General features: G+C 52.1%; 3 protein-coding genes across 9 annotated transcripts in view; all 3 read left to right on the top strand.

Moving 5' to 3' along the window:
* KMT2A (lysine methyltransferase 2A) overlaps positions 1 to 2,181 on the top strand; it is a gene marked incomplete at its 5' end in the record, with an annotated part of 74,008 nt that extends 71,827 nt beyond the window's left edge. For all 4 annotated transcript variants that reach the window (XM_080815319.1, XM_080815318.1, XM_080815317.1 and 1 more), the window contains one exon: positions 204 to 2,181. In XM_080815319.1, coding sequence (XP_080671445.1) covers positions 204 to 479 — 276 coding nt within the window. In that variant the 3' untranslated portion in view covers positions 480 to 2,181. The remainder of the gene's footprint in view (positions 1 to 203) is intronic.
* A 3,625-nt stretch (positions 2,182 to 5,806) lies between these two features.
* On the top strand, positions 5,807 to 10,507 carry TTC36 (tetratricopeptide repeat domain 36). The gene is made up of 3 exons (XM_080815253.1): positions 5,807 to 6,045; positions 7,167 to 7,355; positions 10,213 to 10,507. The coding sequence occupies exons 1-3, from the start codon at positions 5,931 to 5,933 to the stop codon at positions 10,473 to 10,475; spliced, it is 567 nt and encodes a 188-aa protein (XP_080671379.1). The 5' UTR covers positions 5,807 to 5,930; the 3' UTR covers positions 10,476 to 10,507.
* A 191-nt stretch (positions 10,508 to 10,698) lies between these two features.
* On the top strand, positions 10,699 to 18,533 carry TMEM25 (transmembrane protein 25). Of its 4 annotated transcripts, none has more exons than XM_080815567.1 (9): positions 10,699 to 10,741; positions 11,254 to 11,347; positions 11,618 to 11,929; positions 12,383 to 12,673; positions 12,876 to 13,007; positions 13,332 to 13,362; positions 13,516 to 13,616; positions 13,746 to 13,835; positions 13,962 to 15,239. In XM_080815567.1, the coding sequence occupies exons 2-9, from the start codon at positions 11,278 to 11,280 to the stop codon at positions 14,033 to 14,035; spliced, it is 1,101 nt and encodes a 366-aa protein (XP_080671693.1). In that variant the 5' UTR covers positions 10,699 to 10,741; positions 11,254 to 11,277; the 3' UTR covers positions 14,036 to 15,239. The 4 variants fall into 4 exon arrangements, with proteins under 4 accessions (XP_080671693.1, XP_080671694.1, XP_080671696.1 ...); XM_080815568.1 differs by having other exon boundaries at positions 10,710 to 10,741; positions 13,749 to 13,835; XM_080815570.1 differs by lacking the exons at positions 10,699 to 10,741; positions 13,962 to 15,239 and adding an exon at positions 18,448 to 18,533 and having other exon boundaries at positions 11,154 to 11,347.
* The last annotated feature ends 2,304 nt before the right edge of the window (positions 18,534 to 20,837 follow it).

Below are 20,837 nucleotides of genomic sequence, written 5' to 3'. Positions count from 1 at the left end.
GTGGAGACATTAAGAAACCTCTAGTCACTATAATGTAGGAGTTTGCTAGGGAAGCATCTTGGAAGCTGAGAGGTCTGGACGTTTTACTGGAAGAAACTGTTTTCGTCAGCAGCTGTAGGCCCCCTCAGAGAAAGGCTGGGAGCTGTCGTCCGGCCTGAGCTATGCCGAGTGACGAGGTCTCCCTCTCCCCCCACCCTGCGCAGGGCATCGGCTGCTACATGTTCCGCATCGACGACTCCGAGGTGGTGGACGCCACGATGCACGGAAACGCCGCGCGCTTCATCAACCACTCCTGCGAGCCCAACTGCTACTCGCGGGTCATCAACATCGACGGGCAGAAGCACATCGTCATCTTCGCCATGCGCAAGATCTACCGGGGGGAGGAGCTCACCTACGACTACAAGTTCCCCATCGAGGACGCCAGCAACAAGCTGCCCTGCAACTGCGGTGCCAAGAAGTGCCGGAAGTTCCTCAACTAGAGCCGCTTCCCTCCCCCGGGTCGGAGCGCTGGGACAGGGCCGCCCAGAACCGCGCCGAGGGCCTGTGCCCGCGGCTAGGAGATCCAGGATGGAGCGGGCGCCGTTGAGGGGCCTCCGTGACGGCTGCACTCCCTTACGTCCCGTATTCGCATTACACATGTGATCCTAGTCCTGGAGAGAGAGATGGGGTCTCGAAGACAAGATCCGCGACCGGCTTTGTACCGGCGCCCCTCTGATTGTGTGCTGTTACAGAGTGGTAAATGGGGTCGCTAGCAGACTTGGCTGGAAGGAGCCTAGAGAGGGTTAGTCATGCTGGGAGACGGGGCCTGAGTGTCTCGTCGGTGAGAAGTTGCCATCCGCGCCTTGGCCCTTCCCCAAGCACTATAGGCGAGGGGTCAGCCGGGGCGGTCAGTTCAGAGTTGGTTGGACACCTGATAGTTTGCCAGCCGGGCCCAGGCTGTAGCCGTCTGTTGAACAAACAGAGAAGGTCTGGTGGTTCTCCCTACTATCCTCCCACTTGAGAGTTCACTTCTGGTTGGGAGACAGGATTCTTAGCACCTTTGGTGTCAAAAGGCTGTCTTGGGGTTGTGCCAATGAATCACCAAACATGGAGCCCGTGGGCTTTAAGTGGGAGTGTTGCCCCCATGAGCCTTATCTCAGCCAGTTACCTTTCTTGACAATAGGAGCGGTGTCCCTCTCATTCCTCCCCCGCCCCCCTCCACTTTCTTCGTTCCCCCGTTTCATCCCACTGCTTTCCCGTTCTTTCTGGGTGGTAGAGGGGAGTGACTGCCTGCTCAAGGACACTCCCTGTCGGGCATCGTCTATGCCTGCGGAACAACCCCTGAGCCTGTAAGCACGCCCAGGGGGGAAGTGGACAGGAGCCATTGGCCATAACCAGACAGAATACGGAGTTTTCATTAAAGCCCCACGGAGAGTTTTAAAGAAATATATGTAGCATGATTTTTTTAGAGGAGGAGAAAGATTATTTAAATAGGATCTGAATCATGCAACAACCAGAGTATCACAACCAGGATGACCCCTGGGTTCCAATCCCAGGACATGGTAACTTTATTTTCCCCTTGTTAAGACATAGGAAGACTTCATTTTTAAATGGTCGGTGTCCAGTTGAAGGCAGAACACTAATCAGATTTCAAGGCCCAAAACTTGGGGACTAGACCACCTGGTATCGAGGGACCTCTGCCACCTGCGCAAAATCCATAGGTTAAGTAAATTAAATGACACTACTGCCCTGATTACTCCTTAGGATGTGGTCAAAACAGCATCAAATGTTTCTTCTCTTCCTTTCCCCAAGACGGTGTCCTGAACCTGTTAAATTAAGTCATTGGATTTTACTCTGTTCTGTTTACAGTTTACTATTTAAGGTTTTATAAATGTAAATATATTTTGTATATTTTTCTATGAGAAGCACTTCATAGGGAGAAGCACTTACGACGAGGCTATTTTTTAAACCGCGGTATTATCCTAATTTAAAAGAAGATCGGTTTTTAATAATTTTTTATTTTCATAGGATGAAGTTAGAGAAAAATATTCAGCTGTACACACAAAGTCTGGTTTTTCCTGCCCAACTTCCCCCTGGAAGGTGTATTTTTGTTGTTTAATGTGTAGCTTGTTTGTGCCCTGTTGACATAAACGTGTCCTGGGTTTGCTCTTTGACAATAAATGGACAAGGAAGGTCACCCTACTCCGCTGGGCCACTCCCCTCCTTCCCGTGTTGAAGCTCCTCAGAAGGCTGTGGTCGTATCCTGGCACAGCAGTGTCCCCTCTCCGTCCCTGCCCTCTTTCCCTCCCTTCTGGGACTAGCTCGGAGCGGCGAGAGCTGTATACTCCATTTCCCTCATCTTGCCCTACTTCCGAGATAGCAACCAAGTTGAATGGCACCCTGACATTTTCCTCACCATCTGCCTCATCGGTCACCTCGTCCCCTTGCCCTCTGCCCACCAAGTCCTCATATCTGCAAAGAACCCACGGATCCCCCCCCCCCCGTGCCCTCTCGTGGGGCAGCCCGTTGAAACTGAAGCACAGTCTGACCACTCACGATAACGCAGATTCTTCTCTGCCTCTGTCGGCCACTGGGTTTCAGAGCAGTGCAGTCCAGTAGAGGGCAGGGCGCCCTTTTCTCCCACAAGAAGCCCATTCCTATGGAAGTCTAGCAAAGCAATACGACTCAGCCCTGCGCTCTCTGCCCCAGGACTCATGGCTCTGCTGTGCCTTCCACCCTGGGCTTCCTGTTCTTCCGTGACCTTAAGAACTGTGTCTGGTGGCTTTGCTGGAACATTGTCACTGTTTTCGCTGTCATGCAGGGAGCCCAGCACTGTGGCCAGGATGGCAGAGACTTCCTTGTCATCATGGAGAAGTGCCAGCAGGGGACTGGGGAAAAACACTCTACCCAGACCTCGACTCCCTTCCTCCTTTGCCCGTGAACAAGATACAGTGGCCCCAGGGGTTCCACTAGTGTCTGGTTTCCTTTATTATTGCACTGTGTGAGGTTTTTTTGTAAATCCTTTTATTCCTTTTTTTTTTTTTTTAAAGAAAAAAACCTTAAGCTGCATTTGTTACTGAAATGATTAATGCACTGATGGGTCATGAATTCACCTTGAGAAAGACCCAAAGGCCAGTCGGGGTGGGGGAAACTCAGCTAAATAGACCTAGTTACTGCCCTGCTAGGCCATGCTGTACTGTGAGCCCCCTCCTCATTCTCTTTCTACCAATCCCGAACCCTGAGGCCAGGGGAGGGACCCACATCTCTCCTTCTCTTGCCAGCTGCAGATGGTTTGCCTTGCCTTTTCACTCCCTGTCAACCATAGAAATGAGTAATTCCTCTTTTAGCTCAGCCTTGAGTCCATTGCCAAAATTCAGCATACCTGCCAGCAACTTGGGGAATAAGCTAAGGTTTCCCTACCAGAGGGAAAGAAGGCAAAAAAAAACAAAAAAAACAAACCGGCATATCTGTCTCCAAAACACCTGAGTTTGTTTTGAAAGTGACCAAGGGAATCTCCGCACATAAGTGCAGACCGAGGAACTGTGGTGGGTCATTCCCAGGAATCCCCCAAGGGGCATCCCGAATCCCTAAGGAGTCCCAGCTGCAAGCCTGGTCAGTTCTCCGTGAGCGAGCCAGCTCCTGGAGAGCTTTGCTGCTAGAACCTGTTGTGGCCGCATTTCCTGGTGGCCAGTGACAACTGTGTAGCCAGAACAGCTGCATGGCGCTGACCCTACGGCCGGAACTTGGTCCCTTGGCTCCCTCTGTTACCGTCCACCACCTCCAGCACAGCCCTTCCGGTTTTTAGACCAATCACCAGAATTAAGGGGGAAGCCCTGGCAGCTATACTCTAGAAGTTTTCAACCAGACTCCTTTGCCGGGATACAGTCTGCCACCCCGCTTGCCTCTGTCAGCACCCCCGGCCAATGCAGTGAGCACCATGCAGCTCCCTTGATTTAAAATATACAACAACAACATTAAGGAAAAAAAAAAACAAAAAACAAAAAAAAGCCAAAAAAAACAAAAAAAAACAAAAAAAATATTTTAATGAATGTATCTTTCTAAAGGACTGACATTCAATCAAATATCTGAAAATACTAAAGGTCAAAACCTTATCAGATGTTAACTCTTAAGTTTGATTTGGGATTTTTTTTTTAAACTAGAAATCAAGTTTGGGTGTTTCTTTTTTTGTTGTTTTTTCTTCTTTTTAAAGGAAAAGCGGGTCATTGCAAAGGGCTGGGTGTAATTTTATGTTTCATTTCCTTCATTTTAAAGCAATACAAGGTTATTGAGCAGATGGTTTTGTGCCGAATCATGAATACCAGTCAAGTCTCACACTCTGAAAACTTGCAACTTTTTTGTTTTGGTTTTCAAATAAATATAAATATGATATATATAGGAACTAATATAGTAATGCACCATGTAACAAAGCCTAGTTCAGTCCATGGCTTTTAATTCTCTTAACACTATAGATAAGGATTGTGTTACAGTTGCTAGTCGTGGCAGGAAAACATCAGTCTGGCGCTCCTCGGATCCTCCGAAATTGGGGGGGGACCCAAACCGCAAGGGACGGTAACGCGGTCCATTCCCAGGGTCAGAGAGGAACGCGGAAGTGGTGTCACCCGGATTTTTTCTGCCCATGAATGTTGCCAGTCAGTACCTGTACTCCTTGTTTCTCTATTTTTGGTTATGAATGTTGGGGTTACCACCTGCATTTAGGGGAAAATTGTGTTCTGTGCTTTCCTGGTATCTTGTTCTGAGGTACTCTAGTTCTGTCTTTCAACCAAGAAAATAGACTTGTGGTGTTTCTTTTATTGAACTTTTAACAGTCTCTTTAGTAAATACAGGTAGTTGAATAATTGTTTCAAAAGCTCAACAGATGACAAGCTTCTTTTCTAGAAATAAGACATTTCTTGACAACTTTATCATGTATAACAGATCTTTTGGTTTTTTTCCTTGTGTTCTTCCAAGCTTCTGGTTAGAGAAAAAGAGAAAAAAAAAAAAAGGAAAAAATGTGTCTAAAGTCCATCAGTGTTAACTCCCTGTGACAGGGATGAAGGAAAATACTTTAATAGTTCAAAAAATAATAATGCTGAAAGCTCTCTACGAAAGACTGAATGTAAAAGTAAAAAGTGTACATAGTTGTAAAAAAAAAAGGAGTTTTTAAACATGTTTATTTTCTATGCACTTTTTTTTATTTAAGTGATAGTTTAATTAATAAACATGTCAAGTTTATTGCTGCACACCATCAAGCTTTCTTTTGGCTTTGGGTGGGGTGGAGAAAGGGGTAGGGCGGGGGGAGCAGCCGCCAGTGGCCTGTGGCCTGATTGCCCAGCACTAGCCACCGCCCTCTCTTTGAAGGTGAAATCATTAAACCACTCTGCCTCTCCTCCCCGGCCCACCCCACACTGACTCTGCCTCACCTCCCCGGTCCACCCCACAATGACTCTCCCAACTGGGTCTTCTTCCCCTGCTCATCACTGGTTTGTGTTCAAGACCTAATTAATCCTGGAAATGAGGAAGGGGTCAGGAGGACAAACAGCTTCACCTCCCACATATTCCCCCTTTTATTATCCTGTGGGCCATCAAGAGGCCTCCGACTGATTTCATCCAGGAATATGTTAAAGAGAGAACCTGAACACCACCCTCTCTGCTTCACTCCACCTTGAGGCAGAAATTGGATTCATTTACTCTGTCCCATCTAACACTGGGGTGGGGGTGGGAAGGCAGTTGAGGACTATTTGTGAATATTCTGCCAAGCCAGGGTTGCTAACCCTGAGCCAAATGAGGTTGGGTTTGCACTACAGCCAAGGAATGGAAGACACTCCTCACAGAGGATGGACCTCAAACAGAACCTCTGCCCTCCAGATAACTGGCCACCAGGCTCAGCCCCAACCCCTTCTTCCTCCCTCCTCTAGCCTGATTCACCTTCTGGGATTTGGGAGTTGAGCACCATGGGGACTCCAAATGACCAGGCAGTGTTGCAGGCTATCTTCAACCCTGACACCCCATTTGGAGACCTTACTGGGTTGGATGTGGGAGAGGAGGTGGAGGAGGAAGTAGATGAAGGTGAGTTTGACCTTGGACTACAGCACTCCACACTGGCTGGCCTCGGGGGTGGCAGAGGATGGTGGTCCCACAAGGCCCCCTTGTTCCATGACCCTGGATGGTGATTGAGGCTAGAGTGCGAGAGGTCTGCTGACCCGTAGTGCACTGGTGGAGGCTTGGCAAGAGTTACTCTGCCAAAAGGAGCAAGTCGAGGTTTGTCCTTCAGCCCTTATATCTCTGAACTTAACCTCACCATTTAACTCCCCCCTTAATCCAAGCTCAGCTGTGCTGTGGGAGAGGGTGGAGGGATGCTTAACTCACACCTTTGTCTTAACAGGGCATTTCACTCCACACAGAATGGAAGGGCAGGGGTGGCTCAGTTGAATGGTTCCGACCTAAGTATGAAGAGCCTAAGCAAGCCCAGCCCGGACCTAATCCCTCCACAGAGTGAATCCACTCCCCGACACTTCCTTCAGTCTCTAATGGGGCCTTATATCCCCACCAGGAGTTTTGGGGGGTTTTTGTTTTTGTTTTAAGTAGGCTCTATGCCCAACATGGGGCTTGAACTCATGACCCTGAGATCAAGAGTTACATGCTCTACCGACTGAGCCAGCCAGGCGCCCTCCCCCCACCCCCATCAGGAGTTTTTAATGACCCTTGTTTCTAAAGGAGGGAAGCCTAGGTCTTAAGGAAACTTCAGTCTGAAAAGCTGAGGGATATGTCGGACATGATTTTCCTGACCCGAGTATGGCTTGGTGGTCTTCCGGTTGGAGGCAGTATAGTAGAACAAAATGGGGCCAGGCTAAGGAGCCAGGGAGACCTGGGTTCAAATCCAAGCTGTGCATTTAGGAGCTGTGTGACCTTGAGTAAGTCATTTAACCATGGGCTGAGTTTGGGCTTCATTCTCTTGGCAAGGAGCCGAGCAAAGTCTCTTTCCCAGGTTCCTTTGGAACTTAGTGCTAGCTCTCAGCCTTGGTGACCTCAGCTCCCCCTGCCCACGACACTGAGTCCGACTCCTGCTGGGACTGACATCCCAGCCCTTCTTGGCTCCAGCTCGGTCCTCAGCTTTCTAAAGCCCAAAGGGTTTTGGCTTCTTGCTCTCCACCGCCTACCTGTCCCTCCTGCCTCCCTCCCCCACCCAGATGGAGTTTTCCCACCAGCACAGTTGGAGCAGTCCAAGGCCCTGGAGCTGCAGGGGGTGATGGCTGCGGAGGGTGGCGACCTCAGCACAGCCCTGGAGAGGTTTGGCCAAGCCATCAGCCTGCTGCCAGAGAGGGCCTCTGCCTACAACAACCGGGCCCAGGCCCGCCGCCTCCAAGGAGATGTGGCAGGTGAGGGGAGATGGCCCAGGGCTTCTGCAGGGGGGCCCTGCAGTCCACAGACCAGAGCAGAAGTCCTTGTGGGGCTGGGGAATCCCTAAACTGTTCCGGAACCTATATTCTTACTTATAAGAGACGCCTTATGGGCCCTGCTAATCTCTTGGGGCAATTGTGAAAGTCAGAAGAGCTTGAATTCCATTCGTTTATTTAACAAACATTTAATGAGAGTTTACTATTGTTAGCAGTGGACAAGGCACTGAGAAGGATACAAGACGGACTGCTTAGACCAAGTACTATGTGCAAGGCATCCAGCACTTTCCACATAAGCTATAGTAACTCAGTTGATTCTCACTACCACCCCAAAAGGTGTGTGCTTTTGTAACCTCCATTTTACAGACGAAGAAACTGGAGCAGGGCTGGGATTTGAACCCCAGGGGGCAGGGCTCCAGTCTGTTCTCTGACTGCCCTGTGATACCACTTCTCAGGAAGCTCACAATCCAGGGCCGTGGGACAGACACATAACTCTGATTATGTGTCTAATAAGTTGAGAGGGTTCAGCATGGTATCTGCCCCAGAGGGGTGAGTTTTATTTTATTTTTAACTTTTTAAAGATTTTATTTGTTTATTTATTTGACAGAGAGAGACACAGCGAGGGAGGGAACACAAGCAGGGGGAGTGGGAGAGTGAGAAGCAGTCCTCCCACCGAGCAGGGAGCCTGTTGTCAGACTCAATCCCAGGACTCTGGGATCATGGCCTGAGCCGAAGTCAGATGCTTAACGACTGAGCCATCCAGGCGCCCCATATTTTTCATTTTTTTTTAAGATTTTATTTTTTTAAGATTTTATTTTATTTATTTGACAGACAGAGATCATAAGTAGGCAGAGAGGCAGGCGAGGGGCAGGGGGAAGCAGACTCCCCGCTGAGCAGAGAGCCCGATGTGGGGCTCGATCCCAGGACCCTGAGATCATGACCTGAGCCGAAGGCAGAGGCTTTAACCCACAGAGACATCCAGGCGCCCCATATTTTTCATTTTTTAAAAAGATTTTATTTTATTTGAGTGAGAGAGAGCACAGGGAGGGGCAGAGGGAGACGGAGAAGCAGACTTCCTGCAGAGCAGGGAGCCTGATGGGGGGCTAGACCCCCGGATCAGGACCTGAGCCAAAGGCAGAGACTTAACTGAGACACCCAGGCACCCCAAGGGGTGAGTTTGAAAGGATGAGTAGGAGGTAGCTGGATGGAGGGGACAGAGTGGGAGAAGGCATAGCCTGTAGAGAGACCAAGAGTCATGGAGTCAGACCATTGAAAAGGTACAGGAAACTTCAGATCTCCAGGCTGGCTGGAACAGGGAGGGGTGAAGGGTAGAGTAGAGCCTGCAGAAGTGAATAGGGACCTGATGGTGAAGAACCTGGAATGTTAGGCAGAGGTTGCCCTGTGCCTTGAAAACATGGGGAATCATTAAAGGATTCTAACTGGGGGGCAACTGGATCAAACTTGCTACTCTTGGGTTACCCTGGAGTGGGGACAATGAGATAAGACCATGCTGGCGACAATGCTGTGAAGGAATGCCAGCCTAGGGGCTGTGGACTCCACTCTGGGAATAGCGGGGAATCAAAGACCCCCCTTTCCAAGCTTTGTTCCCTGGCTGTGAGGGCAGGGCGAGGCTAGGCTCTAAGAGCAGCCAAGGACAGTCTGCAGACAAAACCCAAGAGAGGAACAGAGGTGATTGATACTGCCTGCAAAGAGTTTTCGATTCCTCCAGACCAGCTCCTCAGAGGGAACCCCAGAAACACTGCCATCAGAGAGCTTCTTAACCATCTGGGTGGCCTGGGGAGCACAGCCCCTGCTGGGTTCTGGGCTTAAAATACACAGAGACAGGACAGAGATGGGCGTCTCTGTAGGATGATGCTGGAGTTCCTCCAGAGCCCCGACAGCAATTCCAACAGGAGAGCATGAGTGAACTGAGGCAGAGCCCAGAACCGCTGCTGGGCTCTAAGCTACACACACACCAGCTGGCTGCCTGAGGTCGAGTTCAGAGTTCTAATGCCAAAACCAAGTGTTTTATGAGAATGATAAACATAAAATTGTCCATGTCCAGGGCCAACTCTGGCTCCTTTAATGAAATACCGAATACTAAATTTGGATACAATATAATGAAGATCGTGGAGATGATGAATGAGGAAAGGCAGTCAGAAGGAGAACAAGCTGGGCACCTGGGTGGCTCAGTGGGTTAAGGCTTCTGCCTTCGGCTCAGGTCATGATCCCTGCGTCCTGGGATCGAGCCCCGCATCGGACTCTCTGCTTAGCGGGGAGTCAGCTTCCCCTTCTCTCTCTGCCTCCCTCTCTGCCTACTTGTGATCTCTGTCAAATAAATAAATAAAATCTTAAAAAAAAAAAAAAAGGAGAACAGGTTTAAGGCATACAATGAATGAGAGGAGAGAAACGCCTTCAAAAGGAAAAGAAATGAATTTTATTGTATTTGTAAGAAATGATTATCAGCACATTATCGTTTTTTTAGACTCTGAGATTCAGAGTCAGTCACCTGGCACAGGGTAGATGCTCAACAGCATACGAGTGGAGTACACTGCCTGCTACTGCGGGACCATGGGCCAGATTCATGAACCCAGTGACCACTCAGAACCGTCCCAGCACCAGTCGTGTTTTGGTGTATTGCGTGGTGAAAGGTAGTAGGGACTTCAGTCCCAGCTCTGCCACTATAGACAGACTGTGCAGCCCAGGGCAAGTCTTGCCACCTTCTGCAGTCCGCATCGCTGCGATGGGAGCAAGGATACTGAGGAGCAAGAGCCGGAGGGCTGGAGGTGGCCGAGCCCCGGGGCCGCCGTTCTGACTCTCCCGCCCGTCTGTCCCGCAGGCGCCCTGGAGGACCTGGAGCGCGCCGTGACGCTGAGCGGCGGCCGCGGCCGCGCCGCACGCCAGGGCTTCGTGCAGCGCGGGCTCCTGGCGCGGCTGCAGGGTCGGGACGACGACGCCCGCAGGGACTTCGAGCGGGCGGCGCGGCTGGGCAGCTCGTTCGCGCGGCGCCAGCTGGTGCTGCTCAACCCCTACGCCGCGCTGTGCAACCGCATGCTGGCCGACGTGATGAGGCAGCTGCGCGGGCCCTGCAACGGCCGCTGAGCCGCACCAATAAACCTACTTGCTTTCCCCGACTCTCGCTCGTGTCTGCGTCCATCCGCCCGCCCCCCAGCAGCAGGGCACTCCGCGGTCAGCCGCGGTCCGAACAGTGGGCGAGGGCGGGGGCGGGGCGGTGCCTGTGGGGGCGGGGCTGGCCAGCCGGGCTCGGGCGTTGATTGGCTCCGCCTGGCACCGCCCGGTCCCGCCGCGGACCGCAGCGCCCCGCAGACCTGAGCAGTCGCTCGTGCTGAGCGCGGGGCGGGCTTCAGGTGAGGCGCGCTGGGGGCGGGGCTGCCGCACGCTTCCCCCCAACACCCCCCCGCCCGGACCCCCGCTGCTCCGGCCTGCTGGCGCCTAATCCCGGGAGGGTGGAGAGCGGGCGTGGGGCTGCAGGATGGCAGGGGGAAGGGGCGAGGGAGGGACGAGCCGGGAAGACGGTCCCTTTGGGGGAGGGGCGTCGCGCCGCGAGTCTGCGTGTGTGCGTGCGAGTGTCGGGCCCGGTGCGGGCTGCGCGGCGGCGCGCGGTCTCTGCGCCTGCGGGCCGGAGCCTGTTTGCCCCCCGGAGACGGCGCCCGGCTCTGCGCCCGTCGGTGTGTGCTGGCTGGGCTCCGGCCTTAGCCTGGGCGTCCTTGGCTTCGCCACTACGGGTCAGTCTCTATCTGTGTGTTGGTGCACTTTTTTTTTTTTCTTTTTTTTTCTGGAGAGTAAATTCCTAGAGGAATCCCCGAGCCTGTCTGCTGTCACCAGGCTCACATCGAGGCCCACCCCCTTGTCTCGGCAGCCTGGGGCCTAGGCCTGAGGGACCATGGCACTATCCCCGGGCCCAGCTGCCCTCCCGCACACGCTACTGCTCCTGCCAGCCCTTCTGAGCTCAGGTACACCCCCGTTCACCCCTTGGTGAAGCCCTTCTGGGGGCAAGCCACTCTCTCTCCCCTCACCTTGGGTTTGGGTACCTACTTCAGACCCCAGAGCACCAGAGCTGGGTTCCCCTCACCCACCCACCCACGGCCCAGCCAGTTCCTCGTGAGCAAACCTAGGTGCTCCGGCTCTTGGTCAGCTGCCCCTCCGTAACAGGATGTCATGCTGGTCACAGACCAGTTCCACTCGTCCCCCAGCTCTCCCCAGAACCCCCTGCTGTGTTCCAGGTTGGGGGGAATTGGCACCAGAAATTGATGGTCAGACCCGGGCGGAGCTGGCACTTCGGGAGAACGAGCAGCACGCCTTCACCTGCCGGGTGGCAGGGGCGCCTGGAACCCCTCGATTGGCCTGGTACCTGGATGGACAGCTGCAGGAGGCCAGCACGTCGAGACTGCTGAGCGCGGGCGGGGAGGCCTTCTCCGGAGGCACCAGCACCTTCACGGTTACTGCGCAGAGGGCCCAGCATGAGCTTAATTGCTCCTTGCAGGACGCCAGCAGTGGCCGGTCAGCCAATGCCTCCGTCATCCTCAATGTGCAATGTGAGTGCCCCTGAGGTGGGCAGGGACAGAGGTTCCCTGCCCGAAGACCCCCAGCAGCCACCAGGCAGGTGGTCTGATACACCCCTTAACAAACACTTAAGCACTTTGCAAATATTAACTCACATTATCCTCAGGATATTCCTGTGAGGTAGTTATTATGGTTAACCCCATTTTACAAGTGAGAAAACTGAGCCACAGATTGGTTAAGTATTATGTCTGCAGTCCTACAGCTAGTAAGCAGTGCCAGGATTCAAATCCAGATATTTCGGTTTTAGTGATTTTACTGTTAATCACTGTGAAATGCTGCCTGTCAGGGAGACCCAGCCATCCTGTTTCCAATGCCCCGTTGAGAAGAGGCCCAAGCTCCTGGCTCCCTTCTGGGTTTGGGAAGAAAGGGCAAGGAGTCTGAGGGCTGTGGTGAGAGTGAGTATATTGACTTCTGCTTTGCACCAGTTAAACCAGAGATTGCCCAGGTCGGGGCCAAGTACCAGGAAGCTCAGGGTCCAGGCCTCCTGGTTGTCCTTTTTGCTCTGGTGCGTGCCAACCCACCTGCCAATGTGACCTGGATCGACCAGGATGGGCCGGTGACTGTCAACACTTCCGACTTCCTGGTGCTGGATGCCCAGAACTACCCTTGGCTCACCAACCACACTGTGCAGCTGCAGCTCCGAAGCCTGGCCCACAACCTCTCTGTGGTGGCCACCAATGACGTGGGTGTCACCAGCGCCTCGCTTCCGGCCCCCGGTGAGCATTGCCAGCAACTGGCCCAACACAGCCTCGGGTGGGGGCAGGATCACAGTACAGAAATGAGAAGACTGTTGCCCTTTGGGTGAGTCTTGTGAATGAGCTGTGCTGACCACCTTGGGCAAGGACAGAATGGTACCTGTGGCATCTCCGAGGTGGGGGCCCCTGCCCACTTGGAACCTAACCTGAGAACACCTTGCAGGGCTTCTGGCCACCCGAGTGGAAGTGCCACTGCTAGGCATCGTTGTGGCTGGAGGGCTTGCACTGGGCACCCTGGTGGGGTTCAGCACCTTGGTGGCCTGCCTGGTCTGCAGGAAAGAGAAGAAGACCAAAGGTAGGGCCAAAGCAGTGGGGTGGGGGGCGAGGGTGGCTGAGGAGCAGGGAGAAGGACAGGGAGAAGCAGCAAGGGCAGCACGTGGGGCTTGCCAGGACAGGTCATCTCTGACGAGTGGCAGAACGGGTCTTCCTGGGCATGTCCACGGGGAAAACCCGATGCAACTCAGAGCAGGCCTGGGCACTGGGGACCCAGTCTTTCCCAGAGCTAGAGCCGGGCATCGGAGAGATCCCTTGCCTGAGGGTCCTGGGTCTGAAAGGGCAGAGGGGCAGAGCCCAGAGTGGGTGGGCTCCCTAAGAAAGTGTGTGGTTTTTTTCTCCCTAGGCCCCTCCCGGCGCCCATCCCTGATCTCTAGGTAACTTCCTGGGGCTGGCTGGATGGGCCGACCTGAGATGCAGCATGGGGACAGCCGGAAACTGCGGGTCTCCCTAGTTCTGGAAGGGGCCCCAAAGCAGGAATCTGGGCCTGCTGGAGCCAGGGCACATCCTAGGCTCTGTCTGCCCTGTAGTGACTCCAACAACCTGAAACTCAACAACGTGCGGCTGCCACGGGAGAACATGTCCCTCCCGTCCAACCTTCAGCTCAATGACCTCACTCCGGATTCCAGAGGTACACCCTCTGTCTGCCCCAACTTTACCTTCAGAGGTGCTTCTGAGGCAAAGAGAGATCCTGGTACTTGAGAGGTTAGGCCCTATCAGGCACACTCCTCATCCTGGGCACCTGCCCTGTGTCACCCAGCAGGGAAGCCAGTCGACCGGCAGATGGCTCCGAATAACAGCCGGCCGGAGCTGCTGGACCCAGAGCCTGGAGGCCTCCTCACCAGCCGAGGTACTGGGACATGGGCGCGCCCTCACCCCCCAGCTCTGGTGCTTCTGCCAGAGGCCTCTGAGTCTCCATGGGCAGCTTCCAGGCGGTGAGGCTCACTGCATCTCACGGGCATCTTTGCCCCTGCAGGTTTCATCCGGCTCCCCATGCTGGGCTATATCTATCGAGTGTCCAGTGTGAGCAGTGATGAGATCTGGCTCTGAGCGGGGCGAGATGGGAGGTACCTTCTTGGCTCCTGGGCACCTCCCCCCCCACGGCCACCTCTGCCTGGCCCTGTTGCCACTGGGAAGAGGTCTTGCCCCTGCTGCTTTGGCTTGCCCTCCTGGTTGAGGCACCCTCTGTGTCATCCACATGACGTTTGTCACTGGGATCTGACCCTCAGGGGCACAGGTGTCCTGGCAGAGCCACCATCTGGACCTCAGCCCCTTGTTCTACCTCAGGTAGGGGGGCCTTCGGGCGCGTGCACCCCGGCAGCTGGAGCTCTTTGTGCGGGTGTGTGTGCGGTTGTCTGGCCTCTGAGTGTGGTCTGGCCCTGCCGGCCTGGGCCTGCCCTGGGCCACACACCAGTAGTCGTAGCACTTTGTACAGCAGGCACGGGGCATTCCCGGTGGGGGGCAGGGAGGGCCCTGCATGTCTTTAGTTTCCTCCCCATGCTGTGCAGCTTTGTTCCCTCAGGGAAAATTTAGGACCCTGATAGCTATATCGAACCAAACTGCCCTTTGCACGGGAACCAACCCCTGGCCCAGGGGCAGGGGCCAAGCACAAATCTTGCTGCATACCTCTGTGCCATTCTCTTGTCTCCATCTCCTCTTGGGCATTGTACGTTATACTTTGGACCTTCTGCATTTCTCCACTGGGGCACTGGACTTCTCCACTGACCTAAGCCTGGCAGTGCCAGGGCCCAGTGTTAGCACAAGTCAGGAGGAAAAGAGGGAGGCAGGAAGTCCAGTGGCACCCCCAGCAGCACGTAGCTATGCATCTTTTTCTTACGGTGTTGGCACTTTAAGCACATCTCCTGGGTAGGGGGTTAAGGAGGACCCCAGGGCCTTCTCTGTGGCTTCCCCGCGTCTGGCCTCCCTCTGATTCACTGTGAGTGCCCTGAGCCCGCAACCTGTCCTCACAAACCCCCACCATGGGACCCCATTGACCAGCCCCGCTCTTCCTGTCCCACCGTTGGGTCTTCAGGGTCTGGTGATAGTGGCACATTATTTGACAGAACTAGAAGCTTTTAGGGCAACATGGAAAAAGAGGTGTAAGAACTCTTTGGAAAGCAACATGGAAATAGCAAATTATTATAGTGCAGAGTATATTTTTCCCTTGTTGATAACTTGTTTTATAGTTTTTCTCATGTTACTGCCTAGCACAGTGCTGAGCACACAATAAATTTAATAAACTTGGCTGAGTGAATGTTACATGTCTGTTTCATTTCTTCCTAGGTGGTTCTGAAACGAAATCTTTATATCCTACAGAAAATAGGGGAAACACCTGTGTACCCACTACTCAATTCTGTTGAATCTTCTCATTTTACTTTGTTTGCTCCAGAACTTTTATTTTTAAAAATGAATCATGCTGTTTCTTTACACTGTTCTCAGTGGCAGGGCTGGCGTTTTCAGTTTCGAGAGTGCCAGAGCAGGCTTAGAGGTACAGAAAGCTCAGACTAGGCTGCGATTTAAAAAAAAAAAAAAATTCTGGAGAATCGTAAGGGGAAAAAAAGACTAGAAACGAGAGGAGATTTTTGAGGACAAATTTATATCCTTTTCTGAGCAACAGGTCGGCTTGTCTTGCATAGCTCTGGGTTTTCTTCCCCCCTCTCTGGCTTCTCTCTTGTTCAGTAGGGTATCTGCTCCACGGAAGTGGCCGAGGCTGCTGCCCCAGTCTCTACTGGTTTTGCATGTAAGCTGCTTTGTGGCCCCAGAATGTTTAGAAGCCAGGGTGCCTCTCTGGTGACGGTCATCCACTGTTTCCTTTGAGAGGTCCTGAAGCCTCTTCCTTGGTGGTTCTTTGGCAAGGCTACAACCCCTGTGCTCCTCTCAGCTGCCCCCACCTTTCAGCAAAAAGGTGGGTTCTTTGGGCAAATCCATCCTCGCAAGTGTTTGTTTGCAAAGGGGTGGACTTTGAAACTAGTGTTCCAGTTCTCCCTTACATCAGAATCCTTGTCCCTTTGTCGAGTCCCGGACACCTTGGAGAGTTGGATGAAAGGTAAAGACTCCTTTCTGAGAAATGCAGATGAAGAAGGCCTGCTCACTCTGCAGGTCAAAGCCCATCAAATTACAACTTGGGCGAACCTTGAGAACATGCTGAATGAAAGCAGCCAAATCCAAAAGACCGTTTGTGACTCCATTTATGTGAAATGCCCATAATGGGCAAATCTGCAGAGACAGAATAGGTTCATGTTGCCTGGGACTAGGGGGAGAAAAGAATGGGGAATGGCTGCTAATGAATATGGGGTTCTTTTGGGGGTGATGAAAATGTTCTGGAATTAGTGGTGATCAATGCACAATGTTGATAACTTGTTTATTAACAGATCAGAAACCACCCAACTGTACACTCTATAAGGGTGAACTTTATGAAGTATAAATTATGTCTCAATAAATCTGTACTTTGTTTTAAACTTTTATCTTTTAATTTTTTTTAGGATTTTTTTTTTTTAATCCATTTGAGAGAGGGAGAGGGAGAAGCAGCCTCCCTGCCGAGCGGGGAGCCCAATGGGGGGCTTGATCCCAGGACCCTGAGATCATGACCTGAGCCAAAGGCAGATGCCCAACCATCTGAGTCACCCAGGTGCCCCTGTACTTTTTTTAAAGTGTACTCTACCCCCCAACATGGGGTTCGAACTCATGACCTCAAGGTAAGGAATTGCATGTTCTACCAACTGAGCCAGCTAGGCACCCCAATAAAGCTGTAGTTTTGAAAACCATCAAATGGTTGATGCACCTGGGTGGCTCAGTTGGTTAAATATCTGCCTTTGGTTCAGGTCCTGACCCAGGGTCCTGGGATCAAGTCCCACATTGGACTCCCTGGTCAGTGGGGAGTCTTTTTCTCTCTCTGCCTCAACACGGCACCCTCCCTGCTAGTGCTCTCTTGCTCACTCTCAAATAAAATATATTTTTTAAAGATTTTCTTTATTTATTTGACAGAGAGATCACAAGTAGGCAGAGAGGCAGGCAGAGAGAGAAAGGGGGAAGCAGGCTCCCCGCTGAGCAGAGAGCTCGATGCAGGGATTGATCCCAGGACCCTGAGATCATGACCTGAGCCGAAGGCAGAGGCTTAACCCACTGAGCCACCCAGGCGCCCCTGGTCTATGAGTATTATTAATTTTTCCCCCTTAGCTTACCTGCTTTGTTTATCTAATTTACTTTGTTCTGCCAGTTTTAGTCTCTATTTTTCTGGCTTCCTTCAAAGTCCAGAGATCCCCGATTGTACATCCATGTTTAAAGTGAGAGTTGCAAACAGGTGTACAAACACAAGAATGAGATAACCAGAAAACTGATTGGAAGCTGATGGGGAGGTTGGGACCTGGACATGTGCTTAAAGACTCCTTGTCAGTATCTAAAGGTCTTTTCTCTTTGGCTGATCAGTTTGCCGAGAGGACTTTTCCAATAATCTGCTTTGGAGGTATAAATAAGCATGGGAAAGGGTGACGGTCTCATTGCTCACTCTGTTTTACCCATTTCTTTTAAATATGGCCCCTTATGGCTGTCCTCATAGCGTCTTGGTGTTCTCATGTCCAGAGCCTCCCTGGTTCAAAGGTGACTATCTTCTGTTGGGATAGAAGAGATAGTGTGACATGGCTCACTTCTTACCAGTTTCTCAGTCTCTCTCCTCTGTAGGTTAATTCCAGACCCCCCACCCCCTTAAATGAGTTACCACTTACCCATCTTCCAAAATTGTTGCTGCCTAGTCTCCCGTCATTTCCTTTCCTATTATCTATCCTTGCTGGTCTGTATCTTTTTCAAAATTATTATTCTTGGGGCACCTGGGTGGCTCAGTGGGTTAAAGCCTCTGCCTTCAGCTCAGGTCATGATCCCAGGGTCCTGGGATTGAGCCCCACAGGGAGCTCAATCCCTGCTGAGCAGGGAGCCTGCTTCCCTTACTCTCTCTCTGCCTACTTGTGATCTCTGTCAAATAAATAAATAAATAAAATCTTTTAAAAAAATTCTCCTTACACCGTCATTGTATAGGGTTAAAGGAAGGAGTGAAGATGTAAATACGACGTTCAATATTTGTTTATTTCGAAGTGTTGAGAGCCTGCGATCAGCAGAGAAGGAGGGGGACACTTCCGGCTGGGGAAATAGCCAGCATAGAAGTTTAGTTAGAAGGGGGACTTCCTGAATCCCCGGTAGAGCCTGGCAAACAGATCGGTTTTGCAGTTTGCCTTGAGGGATTATGGAAAAATGAGGATCTACAGGTAGGGTGAAAGTAGCCAAATGCAGTCTTCAGAGGCCTAGTTGAAAATTTATACTTAGTAATATAATTACTACCTATGACATTTTGGGGCACTTAATCTTTTCACATAATTTTACCCATGGGACGAGCCTCACAGTTAATTAGTGTTTATTGTAACTGTTTCATAGCTAGGTTAACCGAGGTATGGAAGTTACTGGCTTTTTTCTAGGGCCACAGAGCAATGAGCCAACGGGGAGGAAGGACAGGCATTGAGGCGGAGAGAGGCGCGCAGGCGAGCCGTGTCTGGGTCGGTCGCTGGACGGTGGTGCTGGAACAGGGAGGTAAGCTAAGGCCGCGGCCTAACAGTGCCTTTGGCAGGAAGTACCCTTGATCTGTGTTACTTGCAGATTCTGCCTTTGTGAATCTACTTTCTCACTAAATGTGTTTACTATCCCAAATCAGTACTGGCAGTGTTTTCAGTTATTTGCAGACATGCTCAGAGCAGTGAAAAATTTGTCACCCGACACCTACCTTCCCCGCTGAGGCTAAAAAGGGGGGACATTCTGGCTCCTGGTTTCAGCTCTCCTACTGTAAAGCCGTTCTATGTATTGCTACGTTTTCTGATCGCTGGTGATTCAGTGCACTAGAATGACCCCTAAGCGCTGACGTGGTGGCCAGCGCTCCTACGTGTAGTAAGGCCATGTTGTGTGTCAGGTAAGCTTCGGTACGGCATGATTCGGAGGGCTGGTGGTTCTGGGTTCAGCGAATCCGTGGTTGCTTGATGAACATGGTGTGACCAGGGGCTCATAGAAACCTAACCTTGCATTTCCCCGAGGAGCGACGGTTCCGTGTTTGCTGGTTGGGTGTTTGCTGTGACTGGGAAGAACAGAACCACTGTGCATAACGGGGCTCCTGGCGGCCTCAGTCCGTAGAGGCTGTGACCCCTCATCTCGGGGTTGTGAGTTCAAGCCTCACGTTGGGCGTGGAGCCTGGTTAAAACAAAACAAAACACAACTACTGTGGGTAACGAGAATCAATGGTATTTATTAGTGCTGACTCTCAGCTCTAGCCGAAGAAAGCAGTCTGAGTGTTCGCTGAGAAAGGAATGGAGAATTTGAACTCCTGTCGTGCTTTGCCTGACTTCTCCCCCATGAGTTCAATGTCCCAGTGGGATGTCAGGCCCAGAGGCCTGAGCACGGATGTTCCGGCTCCTCAGACTGAAGCGTGATAGGACCCTCACGCCTGGTAGAAGAGTCTGTGGGAAACAGTCCTCTCCCATCTCTGAGTTTACTGTGCATAGATTAGGCTGACAGGGTAGCACTGTGATGTAATTCTTCCTTCCCATCACTTCTTGCCCCCACATCCGTACTTGGTTCCTTTACCCCTTCGGCTGCTCCAGCCAAACACCTGGGGGTCATCCCTAATTCCCTTCCTCCGTCCCCTACATCCAGTCTACCGGCAAGGTCTGTGGATCTACCTGTTGCCTCTCAGCCCCATGCCCTCCCTTCCGTTCTGTTTTCTACTGCTGGGTTTTCCAGATCCCCTTGCCAGCTGTTGATTTCTGCTAGGGGGAGGCGGCAGCAGGATATGAGAAGGTGGGAGACAGGCAGCAGCCGCCATTACTCACAGTTGCCATGGTAGTGGGGTGAAGGTGTGTGGACTTTAGTGCCTCAGTGTGGCACCCCTTCAGCCACTCAAGACCACTGCAGCACCCCTTCTGCCCCGGCACCTGCAGCAGATACCTCCCCTTGCGCCTCTCCTTCCTGCAGTCCACCTTCCTGTCTCCCTTTTGCTCTGTCAGCCCTTCCAACGCTTTGTGACCAATTTCCCACACTTAACACCCCATGGTAGAATAACTAGCATGGGGGTACCTGGGTGGCTCAGTGGGTTAAAGCCTCTGCCTTCAGCTCAGGTCATGATCTCAGGGTCCTGGGATCGAGCCCCGAATCAGGTTCTCTGCTCAGCGGGGAGCCTGCTTCCCCCTCTCTCTCTGCCTGCCTCTCTGCCTGCTTGTGCTCTCTCTCCCTGTCAAATAAATAAAATCTTAAAAAAGAAAAAAAAGAATAACTAGCATAGGGGTGCCTGTGTGGCACAGTTGGTTAAGTGTCCGACTCTTGATTTCAGCTCAGGTCATGATCTCAGGGTCGGGAGATTGGGCTCCATGCTAGGTGTGGAGTGTGCATCAGATTCTCTCTCTCTCTCTCTGCCCCTCCCCACCCTCTAAAAGAGAAAAGAAAGGGAAGGGAAGGGAGAGAAGAAGGAAAGGAGGGAGGGAGGGAGTGAAGGAAGGAAGGAAGGAAGGAAGGAAGGAAGGAAGGAAGGAAGGAAGTGAACTAGCATGCTTTCTGACTTCCTGACTCGAGCTTGGCTGATGTAGCCTCCAAATTATTTCCTGAATCGCCCCGTCTCTACTTCCACCACTACTTCCTCCCTCATCCGAGGCACAATCACCTCTCACCCGGATGGTGCACCAGCTCAGCTGTGTGGAGACCATAACCACACAGGTCTGGAGCTAGACAGGCAGGGAAACCTGTAAGGCGGCAGCAGTAACTGGTGAGAGACCCCAGGAAAATCAGTTCTGGGGGAAGATGATTCACTTAATGCCATTACTGGTCCCGA

This window comes from Martes martes, assembly GCF_963455335.1.
Source record: "Martes martes genome assembly, chromosome: 10".
In the NCBI taxonomy this organism is placed as follows: Eukaryota; Metazoa; Chordata; class Mammalia; order Carnivora; family Mustelidae; genus Martes; species Martes martes.
Note: the sequence above shows the minus strand (reverse complement) of the source record. Positions and strands in the feature narration are given on the sequence as shown.

Bases quoted from the DNA above. Each gene is read 5' to 3' on its own strand.
- TTC36 (XM_080815253.1), top strand. From the start codon at position 5,931: ATGGGGACTCCAAATGACCAGGCAGTGTTGCAGGCTATCTTCAACCCT. The intron at 6,046-7,166 runs GTGAGTTTGACC...TCCCCCACCCAG, and splicing joins GGAGGAGGAAGTAGATGAAG to ATGGAGTTTTCCCACCAGCA. The intron at 7,356-10,212 runs GTGAGGGGAGAT...TCTGTCCCGCAG, and splicing joins CCTCCAAGGAGATGTGGCAG to GCGCCCTGGAGGACCTGGAG.
- TMEM25 (XM_080815567.1), top strand. From the start codon at position 11,278: ATGGCACTATCCCCGGGCCCAGCTGCCCTCCCGCACACGCTACTGCTC. The intron at 11,930-12,382 runs GTGAGTGCCCCT...GCTTTGCACCAG, and splicing joins CGTCATCCTCAATGTGCAAT to TTAAACCAGAGATTGCCCAG. The intron at 13,836-13,961 runs GTACTGGGACAT...TTGCCCCTGCAG, and splicing joins AGGCCTCCTCACCAGCCGAG to GTTTCATCCGGCTCCCCATG.